The 18,813-nt window shown below is 30.1% G+C and overlaps 2 protein-coding genes across 4 annotated transcripts; both read right to left on the minus strand.

Moving 5' to 3' along the window:
* Positions 629–4,137, minus strand: LOC109348132 (EKC/KEOPS complex subunit Tprkb-like). Of its 3 annotated transcripts, none has more exons than XM_019588377.1 (7): positions 4,007–4,137; positions 2,270–2,353; positions 1,647–1,713; positions 1,378–1,500; positions 1,209–1,292; positions 1,041–1,127; positions 629–950 (listed from the first exon to the last, which is right to left on the minus strand). In XM_019588377.1, exons 2-7 carry the CDS (start codon positions 2,335–2,337, stop codon positions 864–866), a joined length of 516 nt encoding a protein of 171 aa, XP_019443922.1. In that variant the 5' UTR covers positions 2,338–2,353; positions 4,007–4,137; the 3' UTR covers positions 629–863. The 3 variants fall into 3 exon arrangements, with proteins under 3 accessions (XP_019443922.1, XP_019443923.1, XP_019443924.1); XM_019588378.1 differs by having other exon boundaries at positions 4,012–4,135; XM_019588379.1 differs by lacking the exon at positions 4,007–4,137 and adding an exon at positions 2,755–2,759.
* Positions 10,737–11,776, minus strand: LOC109348133 (ethylene-responsive transcription factor 4-like). The gene has a single exon (XM_019588380.1). It carries the CDS (start codon positions 11,551–11,553, stop codon positions 10,921–10,923), a length of 633 nt encoding a protein of 210 aa, XP_019443925.1. The 5' UTR covers positions 11,554–11,776; the 3' UTR covers positions 10,737–10,920.

Here is an 18,813-nt window from a genome sequence, read left to right on the forward strand (position 1 = left end):
CTTTTTCACCACCCAAAATAGTTTCTCAACTTTCCTTTAATACTTTTCATCCACTTTCTCTTGTAAAAAGCAACACAAAAAGGAGTTGGTTTCAAACAAGGGGGGAAAAGTTATAACTAACCGTAGTTCCACGATTCTCTTGTACTTCCATTCCCATTTTAACTAGAGGTCAAGACATTTTTTTATTGGAAAATACATGACCAATGCTCAAATATAAAGAAGGGTGAGAAATCATTAATAATTAAAGTATCTTATTGTGACACATGCCATCTTCTTGTGGGTAGAATGATTAATAGGAGGATATATTATTTTCCTTTGATTACAGTAGAACAATTTACCTTATTACTTTATTCATTTCAATTGTCACATATCATAATTTTAATCACTCGAGAAGATTATTAAAGAAACATTATTCTCTCCATTAAATAACACTATAATTCGCATTTCTAATGCAACCACATGTTAATTTTCTTAGCCCATCACATTTTATATTTTAACCAAGCCGAACCACAACTAATTTTTATGTTATGACTTTTCTTGGGCAAATAAGTGATTGAAACCACATCACTAAACACCCTTACATAAGAGTTCATGATCTTAGTTCATTATAGTCACTGCAAGGTAGATATCTGCATAACATTGATATGCTTCTCTTTGTGCTTACATTGAATTGTTTATGGCAGTGTCATAGGTAATCTTGGTCATAATAGGAACTACATTACTTGGAGAATATGTGAAAGATAGAGTACCTACAATAGGAGCTAAAAAAGCATTCTTTCAAATTTTCATAACATATCGTGCCATAGATTATGAAGAGATCATAAAAATGGGTGTAACATACAAGCATATCACAATGATTCTTCTCACAAGGCATCACGAGCAGCTATTCGGCAAGTTATTGCATCAGAAAGTGATGACACTCCAAGTTCAGGTGCAGATATCTTGTAATGCTGAAACATAAATTATGGAACAAGTTAGTTTGCACAAGAAAGAAGAAGACACAAAAGTGTTATTTTATGTGTATCAATGTCCTTGCAAACCTTTTGAATTTGGGAACGGTTTGCTCTTCCTTCCAGCTCCTCCAGGTCGATCTCTTTGCCATTAATGAGCTTCTCGATGCCTTGAATCTGGTAGAGAGACGTGCATCACAGTTATGTTAGCAAAAAGAAAAATGAGTGCCACATTGTAGAAATTGAAATTATCCTCACCGCATCAGGATTAGCGTCGAATCGAGCAGCAAGGATATAGGTTGTGCTGTCTGAGATTCCGCATCTTTTCAATGATTCAGTAATCTAGCCAAAATCAAGCCAAAGTTAGACACTATAATCGGAACAATGAGCCATAATGGGTGAAAATTAAATAGCAATGCACAATTACATGTTTTGACCCTGAATAATTGTAAACAAGTTCCGAATGAGGAGTGCGTGTGGTCAAAGAGTCCCGTGACTTGGCTACAAGCGTCTTGTGTGCAGCTGCTAGAACAGGGAAAATATCTGGAACCTTGAACAGTTGATAATCATGGTAACATTAGAAAGATGCAAAAGTGAGGTTAGCAGTTATTGTTGATAGTTTAAGCACAAGCACATGCATATCATATAGTAAATAGTGTTGGACATGACTTAGAGCATAAATATAAGAAATTATACAAGTGAAGCATTGAGAAATGCAACTTCTGGCTCCAACGTCCCAGCTTGCATACTTTCCAAGAGTTCCCTGTGAGAGAACAAGAATTACATTATATAGTTCAGAAAGAGCAAGTTCCTAATCTTTTCAATCAATTACAAACAAATAGCTAAAAAATTACAATATATCCTTCGTATTTGCTTTTAAAGAGGTTGGCGTATGAGCATAAATACCAAACGTTTTGCACTGACATAGGATGAAATGGCACCAAATATTGGTACTTCTTATTGCAATGGAAAAAAAGCTACTTAAGATCTAACTACTCTGAATGTAAATTTGACATGAAGTGATCCATTGTCTATCAATGTTTGATGGTTACCCACAAAATATCATGCATCATGATAACCATTTACTCTAGGTACATAAATGGAAAGTCGTGCAATCATCAAAGTCAACCCCGCATGCATTATTAAAACATAACTCAATAATTTGAACAAATAATAAGGGGCAAGCAAGTTGATCATAATAATTAATAACTTGCATTCACTAACAGGTAACATTCTCATAACAAGGTGCTCATTTTTTAGAACATTTAATTCCCACTATTATTTTTGTAGAATAAGGAGAGAGAGAGAGAGAGACTAACTTTGAATTTGTGACATCAGTATAGAGTGCAACAGAAAGACTGGTTCCATTTATATTGAACAACTTCATAGCTTCTACCTTGAATCTGTAAAGAAAACCAAAGCTATTATGATGTGCTCGAAATCACATTAGGGAGAGTAACAAACAAGAAAACAACCTACCGTTTTCTTTTTATTCTTCTCTACTTTTCTTATCAAAAGAAAATTACTTTTTCACCACCCAAAATAGTTTCTCAACTTTCCTTTAATACTTTTCATCCACTTTCTCTTGTAAAAAGCAACACAAAAAGGAGTTGGTTTCAAACAAGGGGGGAAAAGTTATAACTAACCGTAGTTCCACGATTCTCTTGTACTTCCATTCCCATTTTAACTAGAGGTCAAGACATTTTTTTATTGGAAAATACATGACCAATGCTCAAATATAAAGAAGGGTGAGAAATGGAATGGATGCTACTTTAGTTCAGTGGGAGCTGTTGTAAATGCACACTTTGAACAAGAAAATGAAGATTACCAAAAGGGCAGGGAAGGTCCACATTAACAAAAAGACTTAAATCGAAGTTTAAGTATTACCATGAATTTCAATGGATGACATGTAGTTAGAGAAATTTCTGAGTCTTATGGTTTACATTTCTCTACAGCTGTAGATTCTTTTATTTCTTTATTTAAGTTTTATCCATGTTTGAAAGTTTGTAAAATTCCATGATCAGTGCTGTTTTTACAAGATTATAGTGCCAAGTTGACAACTATGTTGAAGGTCGACCAAAGTTTCTCTATAGATTTTCGCATCTTGATTAACGAAAAACAAAAAACTAGATCAGCAATTAAAGAAACCAAGACTTCTACATTCAACACCCTGATAAATAATAAGAGATTTAAATCTTGTTAGGCTCTACAGGTATCCAAAGTGCTAAATTTCAAGACCTCGGGAAAGCTCAGAAAACTTCTAAATGAATCTATCAGCTGTATCTTCGTCTCGCCATCTCGCCAGAGCAATTAAGCAAATCAACAAAGCTCAAAATTTAAATTTTATATACTTTATAAGGATCGCTAATATTGAAGTAACTATCATCAGTTCCTCACGACTCCTTAAAATGTACCTCTTCATCTACTTTTGTAACACAGATAAACTGCAACAAATGTATGCAGAATCACTCTACAGATAGGAAGCACGAATATGACCAAGACATGGCACTAACACCGGGAAATGGCATATTCTAAAATAATATAGCCATGACAAGACTATGATACAAAACATAAAATTGATACAAAATTAACATAAAAGCATCCAATCTTAAATTAAAACAGAGGAATAACATTTTACAACTCAGTAAGAGTCATTGTAAACATAATAAAATACTAACATTGATATAATTGTTGTGCCATCTCCATCAATCAAGTAAAAATTGAAAAAGTAAATGATGTATAGAATACACATAGTTAGAACATTTAAAACTGTATGTAAAATGTTCAATACACGAGCGTGAAGTGTTAGTTCTTCATAGCTAAACTCAACAGTGGAATTTCCCTAAATTACTATTTTTTCATGAAAATTGGTCCTTTATTCGTTCCTTATCCTCTTACTAATTTCCTCCAAATTGGGCATTCTCTTTTTCTTACAAATTTTTAAAAAAAAATTGAAAAATTGAAAGCTGAAAACGATTAGAGAAATTTACTTATTACTAACAAAATAGAGAGAAAAATGGAAGCAAGGAAAATTAGAAGAAAGAGAAATAAAATACCTTAGTTTGAAGAAGATGAGAATGCAGAGGTTTTTGGCTGAGGCTCTAAGCTAAACGCAGAGGTTGTCGAGAAAAGACAAGGCTTTAGGTTTTGGCCATTTTCCTTAGTGAAATTACACTTTCGTCCAATTCTATGAAAAATATTAATTTGTTAAGGGTTAGTATATAGTTTATAAGTTAATTAGAAATTTTATTTAAAAAGGTGCTTTTTCTAAACCATATTTATTTATATAATATATAAATATATATATTTTGGGAAGATTTTTGTCAACAGTTTTTCCTTTAAATGCTTCAAACACACATATTGATGATTTCTCATTTGTGTGCCTCTATATTTAGTTAGCATTCTAATATTATTAAACTTGAATTACATTTTTGCATTTTCTTTTTGATGATGAAAGTTAACATTCATCTGTTTGGCTATAATTTAGGCAAATGAATTTCTTTGGAGAAAACTTATTTAGTAAAAACTAATTAATCAAGATATTATTATCTCACAGTTTTGAATTAACAACAAAACATTAACAACATCAAAATTATAATCAACACCATATCATCACTGCTTTATAATATAATATAACATCACATTCATATGCTAACATAATATTATGTTATGAATTAACAATCTAACATCAATGTTTAAACATAACATCACACATTTATAGATTAAGAATATAATATTATGTTTATGATTAATATGATATTACATTTATATTATTATGCATATGTAGATCTATTTACCAATGCGTTCGGCAAGTAGTTTCAAATTTTTCGGCTCTAATTACGTGCACGTCCAAAAACACTGACATGAATCTAATCATTATGGATATTACTCGCAGCTCTAAATACTCATTATCATCCTTCAACATTAGATATATGAGTTCACATACTTATATATAATATTTAATTCATCTAGATAAAATGTGAAACTTTTGCAATACAAAACAACTTTGAGCTTTACTCGTATCAAGGGTTGATAAAGAAAAATATTTATGAGATCGGCTGTCAATGATATTTGGGAATTTGTATATCCTTATTTTTAAGATTTTGTCAAATAATTCTTTTAATTTAATAGAACCTTCCAATCTTATATTATTTTCACTTTTCGAATGACAAAATTGCTGCTTATATTAGTATTCAATCTACAAATTATTTTTTTAGAGGTTATGGTCAAAATGCTAATCACACAAAAAACTTTGGGTTTTTTCCCCAATTTGTGAAACCTCTACATGAGATCCACATGTAAGTTTTTTCCTTCCTCGACTTCTTTACCAAAAGGAGGAGGCTTTTTCTGGTTTTTTTTGGGTGAATTCTCTCTTCCCAAACTTGTAAATACTGTTAACCTTATGTAATTGCACCATATTTAATAAGCACAAAATCACAAATGTACAAAAGACTTGTATAAGAATAAACACTTGTAAAGTTTTGAGAAAGGCCAAATTAGACTGGATAAGCAAATATTTATCAGAAAAAATATATTAAATGTGTATGAATTTTATGAGTTTGAAATCTATTCAAGAGTGTAAAAAATTTATATTGTCAGCATATCATCGCTCATTGGTTTGTATTACTTTTATTTGAAAGTCAATGTTAATTAACATATGAATAATAGATGATTTACTGACAGTATAAAAACAATAATTACAATGACATTATATACATGTTAAATCTATTTTATATTTAGTCATTTTCATTGCTCACTTTTAATTATTGTCGAGTCTTCAAAAAAATAATTAAAATAAATTATATATATATATATATATATACCAACAATCGATTAATATTATAATTAAATATGTATATATTAATAGTGTAAGTACTTTGTATACTGGCAGTAAATCATTCAACATTGATTTGTTAACCACTGTAAATTTTCAAACCAAAATAATATAAATTAAAGATGACCGATTTATTGATAATGTAAAAAACTTTACACTGTTAATATACATATTTTAAACTCTTAATATTATACTCTATGTAGATATTAGTACAGTAGAAGTAGACGTGTTTATATTACTTGCACTATTGCAAATATAAACACATGATGGTCATTTGTTTTTGGTACATAATAAATACATCATGCTCATTTGGTGTAACATCTACATTTTCGTTAAGAGTAAGGTTATATAGTAACAACAAGTAGTTATTAATAGAATACGAACATTCTTATTATGTTTTTCATTGTGTTATTCTTATTTTCTGATTTTTGTTTTTAAATAAGAACAATTCTTATTTGTTCTTAGCCGAAAAAAAGTGATGAGAGAAGTATATGTTGTAGATGAAAAACAGATATTGTGGAACCCAAATAAGAAAAAAATGATATTTACCATTATGAGAAAAGAATTATGTTATTCTTATTTTTGGGAGTTATAAATCAACAATTAATAAATAAAATATTATATTGATACATATATCACATTTGCGTGGCCATAAGGATTAATAGAATGATTTAATTAGAGAATATATCATTTTCTTTTTTCATTCAAAAAGTTGAAGGCAATAAAGGATATTCACTTTCAATTCATGTGGGTTTTGAGTGACCTCACCGCCCAACACATTCTAGAGTGTTTTGTACTATTAAAGACATTGATTATTCTTTTTGAGTAAAAAAACTAAGCCTTTTTAGAGGATCTGGTTGCTCCGATTAACATACGATACATTTGTTGTCTCATAAATTGTATAACGGTATGTACTATTAGATTATTATTAGTCGAAAAATATATTTAAGTTAATAGATTAATAATTAATTATTTTCTTGACCAATAACAGTTGATGACATATGTTGTGATACAACACGTAGAATAACAGATATGCATCTTCCTAACAAATATCTCTAAGAATTAAATTTTAACCTCGTTTTGATTATCCTAAAATATATCTTGTCGATAAAGGGAAACATTTGAGAGTTTGATACTTTATTACTGACTCCCACATAACACAAGAGCCACCCACGTGGACGCGTCAATTTCACCGCTTCTGTCTGTCATCTTTAGCACGTCACCGCTCACTCATAGTGTCTTCCTACCATCCCACGTGAACCTCACCACGTGTATCTCAATCATTGGCAACCGTTCGTTAAGTGGTACCACTGCACACGGCAACGACAATTTGCACTGTGTCTCGGGGCTCCACAATTTTTCTTCTACCTTTTTTGCAATTTTAGTCTATTAGTCGGCATTGTTTGACTCATCACACTATACTTAGTTAGGGGTAATAGTATAAATGATTGAATCATTAATTATCTTATAAACAACGTTTTAATGCTTATTATATTATTTTAAAAATATTGAATTTTTATTCACAAACCGATTTTGATCGATAAAATATAATATAATTAGGTCGATTTTGACGGTATTAATCAATTTAGTGTATATCTAACATAATCACCACACTAGATTGATATGAGGATCAGTTCATCAATTTTCTAGTTGAACTCGTGGTTACTAACATTTTTAATAAGTACGGTTTGCCTTTTTGCTAAATATGTGTATGGACATTTCAATTTTAGTAAAATGAAAATAAGAACAAAGCTAAAACAATAGAGTGAGGTCTATCTACTCCATTGATTTAGTTTTACATTATTTGTTTGTTCTTAAAAAACAATAAAACTGATACAAAATTAAATTCAACGTTAATAAAATAACTTCATTTAATACCCATTAGAATCTTAATTAAAAATAATAGAGTAAAAAATAAAAAAAGATATAAATAGTAAACGCTAGTTTTGGCATGACTTGTAGGATCATACTTTGCTAGCTGCTGGAGTTAACTGATAAATGTGTGGTTGGACGTTGGAGAGATGTGAAGAAGAAACCTGTTGGGACCCACTCCTAAAGCGGCCGCCGCGCTTCCAACATACAGATCCTTTAACACGTGGTTCCCACTTTTGTTATTCTTTCTCATTTATTCAATAATTTATGTACTTTTACGTTAATTATAATAATATTTATATATTGTTAGTGTAAAGATTTTTATATACACTTAGCATATTATTTACAATTCATTTGTATTATATTTTAAAAAGTTAATAACTAAATATGAAAGACGGACGATAAATTGATACTACATAAAACTCTTGTATTGACGAATCATTCCTAAAGTCCTAAAACAACAAACCATACCGATCTTAAAAGGTTCATTCATAAAAGAACTGAGTTGAACTATATTTTGTTGTTGTTAGGTTTAGTGACACTTAAACCTGTAGCCACCACCATATGAATAAATATAATTATTTTGTTTCCACAGACATGAATACGATTAATCTTCCCTTTACCTTTTCATTTTACACGTTTGCTCAAGTTAGAGAGTTTTTCACGAAAGTGTTGTTGCCTTTGTGCCCTTATCATAGGATGGAATGTAAATAAATGTTTTTATTTTCAGTTATGACCGGGAGGAAAACGCTTCGCAAACTAAAGACATTTGTCGAGCAAGTATCACTTCCATAATGTGAACCCATTTATTGATTATACTGAAATTACTAATCTCCTTCCTTAAATCAACTCAGAGGATTATATATATTTTATTTTACTTCATTCGAAAAAATTTCATTTCAAAATTTATTATAAAAGAAAAAATAAGAATATATCAAATACTGAATAAATAAAAAAGATAAATTATCTCATCGCATGAGAGATAATTTTTTCTCAAAACTTATTTAGAAACATATAAAACATATTATATTTAAAAGTAAATACATTTATATTTTTTTGGTACTATAATTTAAAACTAAATTTTAATTGAAATTAAATTTTTAATATTATGAATTTTTTATATCTACATTCATATATCTTTACATAAGTTTTTCCACTAATTTTTTATTTTTAACCCCTCATAAATAAATTGCCCAATAGTTATGTTTCAGTTCCAACTTCAAACTAGCAATTTACTCAAAGTTCTATATAAATATATACAAACAGTGTAATTTTTTTTTATAATATCAATAAATTATTCATGAAATATAAATTATGAATATGTTTTGTTTGATTAAGAAAATTTGTGAAAATAAAGATGAATGGAGACACGTGAAAGATGGGGGCGCTGAAACATCACGTGGGGACAACATGAACTACGACAGGCACATAGTCAACACGCAAATGCACATCTGGGGCCCACCGCCAGACACGCACGCTTCTGATTCGCTCTCCTTTTTTGCGCAGTGTTTTCGCCGTCGGTGCCGCCTATAATCAATATTAATTAATTTAACATTATTATTTTAAGCAACACATGAATTGAGAATGAATCAGTGTCTTATATCCTATGTACCAAACAAAACAACCGAATGAATCAGATAATATTGGTCGTTGGATTAAAAGTTTAATGTGGCATTGAGATCCTCGCCGAAATCACGAGAATACCCTTCTGATTTATCTGTGACCCTTCACATCAAGTGCCCATGCTCCCCATCATGACCCTGAAAAAGAAATGTTTTTAATTATTAAATTTATTGTGTTTCTTTTCAAATATCAATTCTGTGTGACGGTGTCGGTGGAAAGTGGGGTTTATACAGTTATACTGACGCCAGCAAACAATATTAGTAATATAATACACACAAAATTAATACAACTTCTTTCCACATTTCGTATCTTTAGTTTTATTTATTGTAAAGATGAATTAGGTTCTAAAGTTGATATTTCATCATTAATTAATTTACACAATGGCAAGAAGGCTATTAATTTTAGAGTATCTATGTCCTGATAGTGTAAAGTTTGTATATTTTCAGCACATCATCTACTATTGATTTGTAATACTTTTATTTGAAAGTCAATACAATTAGTAAATGAATGGTGAAGATTTGTTGATAGTATAAAATACACTTATATTGTCAGTATATGCATATTAAATATTATTAAAATTTAATTTTATTATGTATATTTTTAAGCCAATATCTTGTGAAGTTAGGATAACACCTACTTTGGTTTGCAATATGGAAATTAATCACTTGCACGCAAAATATTCCAATGAGGGAAGTAACATGGTGACTCTTTTATTTTTCAAATGTTTTACATTTTCTTAGCTTTTACACTTCGTTTGTCAATAGGATTTTGAAGATAAAGAAAATGAATAGCTTTTTAACCATGAAACAAGAGTAAAAAAGTAATGATATATTATCCTAGTTGTGATCTTCATACTCATAAAAAGTAACTCAATCACTCATAAACCAATTTTTGTGGGAAAAAAGATTAACAAATTTTGTTTAATAAGAGAATATATACATTATGCACTTATAGCAACGCCTACCCTAAACAAAGCAAACGAGGTTAAGAGAGAAAAAGGAGCCAGTCACGACATTAAACTAATCAAACGCGCAACATGTCAGATTTCATCAAAACGAAATCCAACACCACTATACCACATCCAATACTTTATATAAATATAAAAATATAATAAAAGACCACGTTCTTTGAATACGAATCTTGCTCATTCAAGCTTCACCATAATCATTATTATAAAAATCCACAACTATAGTGGATAACACTGAACAAACTATGAGGCATAATTATCTTGCTTCTTAAAATCAAACAAGTATTGCATTTAACCGAAAGAGGTTAAAATCTCAGAAAAAAGTAAATAAAAGAAAAGAAAGGAAAGGAAATTTAATTAATACAATATATGATGAAAATGCCAATATATATTTATAAAGATTAACACCAATTGCATAAACAACAGTGAGAAATTCTCAACAATTTCTCAGTTGCAAAAATTCAAAAAAAGCAAAAGTGCCAAACTTTTAGTTATAACATATTTACACAACGCTCCAGTTATATCTTCATCATGTCAGCTTCTCACTTTTCAGCTCTTTCTATAGAGTGATTTCGTTTTTTTCTTCCAAAATCCAAAAAAGGGTACTCAAAAAAAGCTAAAATCGATTAAAAAAACGATCTTTTCTCCAAATGGCACTTCAGAACGGTGCTGGATCATGCAACTTCAGGTGGTGGAGGTAGATTAAGGTCAAGATCTAAGAGTCTATGTCGTGGGACACGCTCATAATCCACCACTGATGAAGAATCAGATTCGCACTTAACGGCGGCGGAGACGGTGGAAGCACGGCGGAACTCAGCTACGTGGCGATCAATAGTACAAATTTCACGGCCAACATGTTTAGCAAAAACGTCGAAGAACACCACGGGACGCGCCACCGGGTAGGGTGTATTGTCGGAGGAGGAGAATGGGCTGAGGGTGAGTGCCAACGGCGGCGGTGGTGAAGAAGAATCAACGGTGCTGCTTTGGCTAGGGCTACGTGTAACGGTGTTATTAATGTTTACGTTTATATTCATAAGCTCTGAAGCGGTGGGAAAATTAGTCTTCGCTCTTGCGCCACGGAACTCGCGTGCTGCTGCGTCGTAAGCACGCGCCGCCTCCTCAGGAGTATCAAAGGTTCCTAACCAGACACGTGTCTTCTTGCCAGGATCCCGGATCTCAGCGGCGTAACGGCCCCACGGTCGCTTCCTAACTCCTCTATAACGGATCTCTTTAGCGGCGGCGAGGTGGGTGGTCTTTGGGGTTGTGGCGACGGTGATAGCGGCGGCTGTTCTATCCCTTGGAGCCATAATTATAATTTTTTTCTTTCTTTGTGGAATTGATGTTTGAGAATTTGAATAAGAGAAAGTAAGAGACTAAAGTTGTTATAAGAGATAGAGAGATAATGTGGTTTGAGATAAGGGAATGGAGTAAGAGGGGATTATATAGCGGAGAGAGAGAGAGAGAGTGTGTTGGGTATATAAAGCTACGCTCCTTTTAGGCGCTTGCTTATTACAACAAACGTGGCTTCCCTAGCACGAACCGCTTTTAGTGGAAGCTGCTCACCACTCACTTTTTGCCACCTTCCTACTCTCATTTACTTTCCTTCTCCAAAATCTTCTTAACCTATTATCTTTCACAAGATGTTATATTATTACACTATTCACTCCTAATATATGAGTTTTTCAAATGAGTGTAATTGCTATCACTTTTGGTATGAAACAAAGTCACCTTAGTTTTTAAAACAAAATGAGGTAAAACGTAACCAAGGTTAATGCAATTTGTCATTTTTTATTTGCACTAGAAATTTCCTTTTTGCTATTTCTCAAATAAATTATTAAAATAAAAGGGTAATAAAAATTAAGATTCTATCTTTACATAATTTGTTTAAAATTATGGTAATGATGAATTCGTAAAATGATTGATGTTTAGAGACATGGTACTACAAATAAAATAAGATAAAAACTTTTATGTACGTAAAAATACATTACCAACATATTAAAAAATTAATTTTAATCAAGACTTAACCATAAATAATAACAATAAATGTGACTTATTAGATGTGTTTGCATATAACTTTCTCCTAAAGTAAATAGCAAATTAAATATAGGTGCACGCTAGTACGCCGTAAGTTATGAGTGTGTTTTGTCATGGGCATTCAGAAATTAGTTACATCAGCTTTAAAATCATGTTTGACTGAAGAATTTAATCATGGTAATAAGGTCTAGTTCGTCGTTCGGATAGCAAGAATGAAAATACTAGTACTATTTTGGATCCTCGAATCGTCTTAGTCTAAAGTATGTCTTCAATAAAAATTCATTAAACTAAAAAATTAAATAGATTGTAACAATTAATTAATTACTTCTAGCTACTTAGTTCATCGTATAAATAATATGGAGAAATTTGATATTGTATTTTTGGAAGAGAATTCTTAATACTTTTTTGGTACTTTAAGATTATTCTTTCATTTTTTGGGTAAGAAACTAACCTCTTTCAGAATTCGTGATTACCTCTTATAACAATTGTCTCTCACATGAATCGAAACATTGACCATAAGGATTTAGTAGAATCTTACATTAATATATCAACACATTGTTGATATTTCTTAATACTTTACTACTTGTGATAGTATTTTCAAATAAAAGATGAAGACTACTATTAATTAATGACTAAATTTAAAAATAAACAAGGAAAACTATATTAAATAAACTAATGAAGCAATTTCTAAATTTCAATATGCTGCTAGTGTTTTGGTTGTTGACCACCATTCAACATAACCAAAAGTTCAAAGGAAAAGTCACACCACAATTGTGGAGCCCATACTTCCAATGCTGCTTTTAGAAAAACATAAAATTAGTATTGTCTTTCTCTTTGCCCCGTTTTTGACAAGGTTCTTCACATCTTACCTTTTACATAGAAATTAATTTCATTTCACAATTATTTTTCATCATAGAGATAAGTATTAATTTGTTGTGTTGGCAATTATATTCTCATGAAGTTAAACTAAATTTTCACATAAAAAAACTTTATTTGGTCATATCAACTTTTTTTAGTATTATTAAGAGTATCAAATATAAAGAACTAATTCTACTTAGAATACTTGACAGTTCTCCCAACAAGTATCATTATTAGAATTTGAATATTTTATATTTTTGTAATCCGGAAAATCTAGTGGAGCCTTCCATATGCTTTTTGATATTTGTTAACGAGTAATTTTTCAATAACACTTCATACATGAGAAATTGATTTATAAGTAATTACTTTTAAATAGTTGATCCAATGTTATAATAAGAGAGAAAAACATTGGGCACGGTCAAAGAGGTTTTGGTTGACTGTGCAGTAAATGTTTAATACCATAAATATAACGCCGCGCCGCCCCAACCTGGTGGGTCCCACCGTCAACATAATAATTAACAGAGGGAGTGAGGAACTGAACCACGTTACCACTCTAATTTTTTAACACGTGGGTCATTCAACCGAATGGGCCTAATAAGGACGAGGGTGGCGGCGGCGTCTCCCTTCAACGATGGTTCTCAAACGTCTGTGTCTGTTTCTAGTACTGTAAACGGAACATTAATGTTGTTGCCACGGCAGTTTAATTTTTAATTTTGGCATATATTTTAATAAGACGAGAGATATTCTTGGAAATCCGTAACTATCTATCTCAATAAATATATCTAATAAAAATAAATATTCTAACTTAAGATTATGTGTGTGGATATACAAATTTTAATGTTTAATTAAGATTTTCTTACCCTAAAGAGAATTGTTTGTTCGAGGCCAGTCATGTTCAAATTAAAGTACATACTTGAGATTTTCCATTAGATTTATTGCCGTGTACAAATACTAATAACTAAATTGATTGTGGATGTCAAAATTAAGGGGTAATTGATTCTCTTCGTAGTTTTAGAGACAACAATGATTTTTTATGTTTTTCAAATTAATAATTCAAATGGAATTGTTTTAGCCGACATTTAATTAAATTATTCACATCTAACTCGACAATCAATAAAAAAAAACTAGCAACAGACGTTGGTTTAAGTAATACATGTTTGATTCCTCTTAAGTAATGTCTCGTGTTCAAGTCTTATGGATGAAAAAATTGTCCACTATGAAAGCTAGCCCCCACGTACATGTAGATGTTTTCAGCTCGAACGAAATTGTCTCTAGTGCGATGATACTTTTGGGAAACAAAAAAAACTACTTATCATATTTTTTGTTTCACACATGTGTTATTACAATAGAGACAATTCTTCTGAGATGAAAACATTCACAAGTACGTGTGACTAACTTTGAATTTTGTCACATGAGATAATAACAACTAACCAATATTTTTCAGATACCACCACGTGTGATTTCATTAATGCAACCACAATTCATGTGCAACGTGGCATAGGTTGTTTAATAGCAATTTATTTTTGGATCAAAATTAAAATATTATTGTGCACTGAATAAAAATTTTATTTTCAAATATATATTTTTGCATAGAAATTTTTTCTGATATGCTTTTAAAAAAATAGTGTTATAGGGGACCACGACCACATATGACTGCACACGTGGTGGCAATGACATTGACTATAAACGAGGTCACACAGGGATGGGTATCAATTTTAGCCATAGTATCTAATTCTCTGCCTTAAACCAATCATATGTTAACACGTGAATAACATAAAATTTTTTAAAAGTAAAACGTAATAAAATAGAACACTATAATTAACTTAGAACATGGAGTAAAATACGATTTAAGACAAGTGATCTTCACAACTTATCATCCCCTCCAATCCAATAACACTATTGAATCCTATCTAATCTCATAAATACCCTCAACCTACCGCATATAAATTATTTCCTCTAATTCCACACTTTTTATATTTTGTTTAATAAGAAAAAATAACTTTACTTTTATGGATTTGTTTTTATATCATTATATAATTTTTATTTATTCTCAATAAATATTTTTATATAATATTTAATATTTTGTAGGCGATGTATCTTTTCTATATTTAGGTAATGTGCAGTGCAATTTTGTTATTCTTTTTGTTTATCCCATTATTTAGGGTCAGGAACACAGGATTGTTCCAAGCAAATGTTTAATTTCACAACGTTTGCTATTGAACGGTTAAGATTTGTTGGTGATTGTTATTTTGATACGTGGTGCCTTGGATCCCTTGCGGGAGACACGCATAGGAGTAGCCGCATCAGGCTTTACATTACGTCCAAGTCCATTAATGAAGCTACATAGCTAATTCACCACATAAAAACAATACACAGTAACAATAAATTAGTTTTATATCATAATTATATTATTTATTATTCATATTTAATTATATAAATAAAAAATGTTGGATGATCTATTAATTGTAAATAATTATTTTTTATATTATCATTTCATATATCATACTCATTCACGAAAGCTTAAAAAAGATGATGATTGTTTAGTGTTAATTTTTGTTTTATTATTTTTTAGCCCTATTTTACATTCAAGCTAATCCAGTTTATAAAGAGAAGAGGTATCATGCGCCACTTATGTATTTATTTTTACCTGGTCCACGAATCATCTACCGTGAGTGTTTTAATCATCATTAATTTGTAAACAAAACTCATGTATAAATAATACATCACCAATCTAAAATAATTAACCCAAAAGTGCACCCTTACTAAACTCGAGAAATAGAAAAAAAAGATTACGGAATGACAACATAAAAAGTATTTTAAGGCGTTGATGATGAATGCATTGACTTGTACATAGAAATTGAAGATATATGGAGTGACATGGGTTTTATATATTATCATGATATTATATATTATTGATATTTACTTATTGTTGATTTTTTTAAAAAGTTAATATAAATGAATGGTGGATAATGAAGTACACGTCTATAAATATTTATACTGTCAATATATGGATTTTACACTCTAAAAATTATACACATGAGTAGCGAATTATGTATTAATAAATTAATATAGTGTATAAAGCTTTAAAAAGTTAAGGCACACAACCATTAAAGGGATAACCTTTGCTGTCCTATTTTGTCTACTTAGTATAACATTTGTTTTGATTAATCACAAAAATGAAGTAAAAAATGACTTAATAATAAAAAATATATGTAATAACTTATGTATCTACTAACAAAGTAAACAATTATATAATACTCTAAAGGGTACCAAAAGTGAGATATCAAATGTCTTTGGCAGAAAAAAAAAATATATTCATAATATAAACAGTTTTGTTTTTTATGTCTCTTCACCATCCTTCATTTATTAATTTATAAATAAAAATTGTATACATAAATATTGGATAATGCATCAACCATATAAAAAAAACTTGACACATATAGTCCACACCCATTAGATTCTTTAAAAAAAGGCAATTTCTCACTCCAAATGATATATCATGAACTATTATTCTTCAAATATGAGGTTCTACTTTTCTTAATAATAATAGTCTGCGTTTGTTAGAACGTTTAAGAAGTGCTCATAAGGAAACATTATATGATACTATAGGCATTATTTAATTAACAGTTTTATAAAATACATTAATTTTAGTTTAATATATAAATAACACCCAATTATAATGAACTCCAAATATGATATCCATTAAGGTTATGAAAAGGAAAAACATTTATCTTTCAACAATTAAATATTTGACATTTTAATTTATCTGATGATACATTAAACTTATTAGTATAAATGTAAAATTTTAATCATTAGCTAAGGAGATTGAAGCAAAGCCGCAAACAACATAAAACAAATATAAATAGCAGATATTTTGCTGAAATTAGAGCCAAGATCTACAAGTAACCCAAATCTAATTAATGGAAATAGATGTGACCATAAACTCATACATGCATTACTTTTCCTAGTAATAATAAGTGTATTTATTTTGTTTTTAAATTCAATTTTAACGGTCGATGTGACAAACAACCTCCAAAGTTATGATGATTAAGATATTTAGCTTGACTTATACCATGCATTTAGACAACGTTTCCCATATCATATAAATGATAGAGAGTCCATAGAATGATGGTATAGGTGTAGATATGACATAATTGATACATTTTGGAACAATTAGGAATTGAATTGCTATCATAGATTTATTATGATATGTCTTCTAGTTTGTGTAAGAAATCACTTTCTTATGAATAGTGTGTCTTCCGTTAAGATACGTTCACACGATATAACCTCTTATTAACCAAATACATATATGCTTTTAGTAATTATATCATTAACTTCATAGTCAAGAAACTAATTTTTCTAGCTGTGTCTGTGAGTAAATGTTGCTTTATGACATAAACAAATCTTACATTACTAGTAAACTAGATAAAGACACTATCTTATTAGTGGTTAGATGGATTTTCTTTTTTATACAATAAATGTTTAGGCAATAGAATAAGATGCTCACAATAATTTAGTGGAATATTAAGCAATATGTTTGGCAAAACTAACTTGCAGCTGTGATTTGTTGTTATATATATATAGCTTATTAAAGAAAATTGTTCAATAAAGTAGCTTTATAATTAACTAAAATTTGAAAAATGATTAAAAAGTATATCCGCTAATTATTTATTAAATACTTATAAATTGGAATAACTAAATATATAAAAAATTTAAGATGAAAAATTTCAATCCTTTATTTTAATATTTTATTTATATTGGATATGAAATATTTTAATTTATTTGGAGATAATGTGAGACAATAATAATAATGAAGTTTTTTAGTTGAGGTAAATAGGAGTGAGAATGAGCCGGGTTGGGACGGGATATGGGTTATCCTTACCCGGTCCTAGATATTGGCCATATCACTTTTTTGAACCTGAACTGACCATAGACCTGAATCTAACCCGACACTAAATAGCGACCGAGTTAGCTTTTAAATTCGACCAAACCCTAGACCCGATTAAATATAATGTGTACTCATTTTAGATAAAAACTTCTCAATATTAATTATTATTATGAATATGTAGTTTGATATATAAACGATATACGTATATATATATATTATTAATCATGTATATATTATGGAAAAATTAAAGAATAAATAATACTTTCGACTAAAAAGGTATCATTACTCTATATATTTGAGTAGAAACACATACAAACATGATGAGCGAGTGGCCATGAGACGGGATGGGCTGGGTCATGCTTGGTCCTTACCTGATCCTAAATATTGACTGAGTCTATTTTTGGAACCTGAACCCAGCCTTAGACCCAATCAGACCCGACCATATTCGGACTCAATCATGATCGGGCTGTGCCGGTCAGCAAGTAGGGCCGAGTCCTACTCACCCTAAAAGTAACTAATGTAATTATTTAAACATTTGAAGGATAAAATTGAAAATCTAATTATTGAAAGCTACTTACACTTTCTAAATACTATTTTAACCATCTTTCTAAAAAGTAGATTTCAAACTTACAAACTATTTTTTTAATACCTACAAGTTCCCTTCAATTTTTGGTTACCAAACAATTTAGTAGTTTATTAGCCAAGTCAAAAAACTATAAACTATCCGAAAAAACTACAAGCAGGTCGAACACAACCATATTAAACATGAGCGCTTATTTTTCTATTG

Source organism: Lupinus angustifolius, chromosome LG05 (genome assembly GCF_001865875.1).
Source record: "Lupinus angustifolius cultivar Tanjil chromosome LG05, LupAngTanjil_v1.0, whole genome shotgun sequence".
NCBI lineage: Eukaryota > Viridiplantae > Streptophyta > Magnoliopsida > Fabales > Fabaceae > Lupinus > Lupinus angustifolius.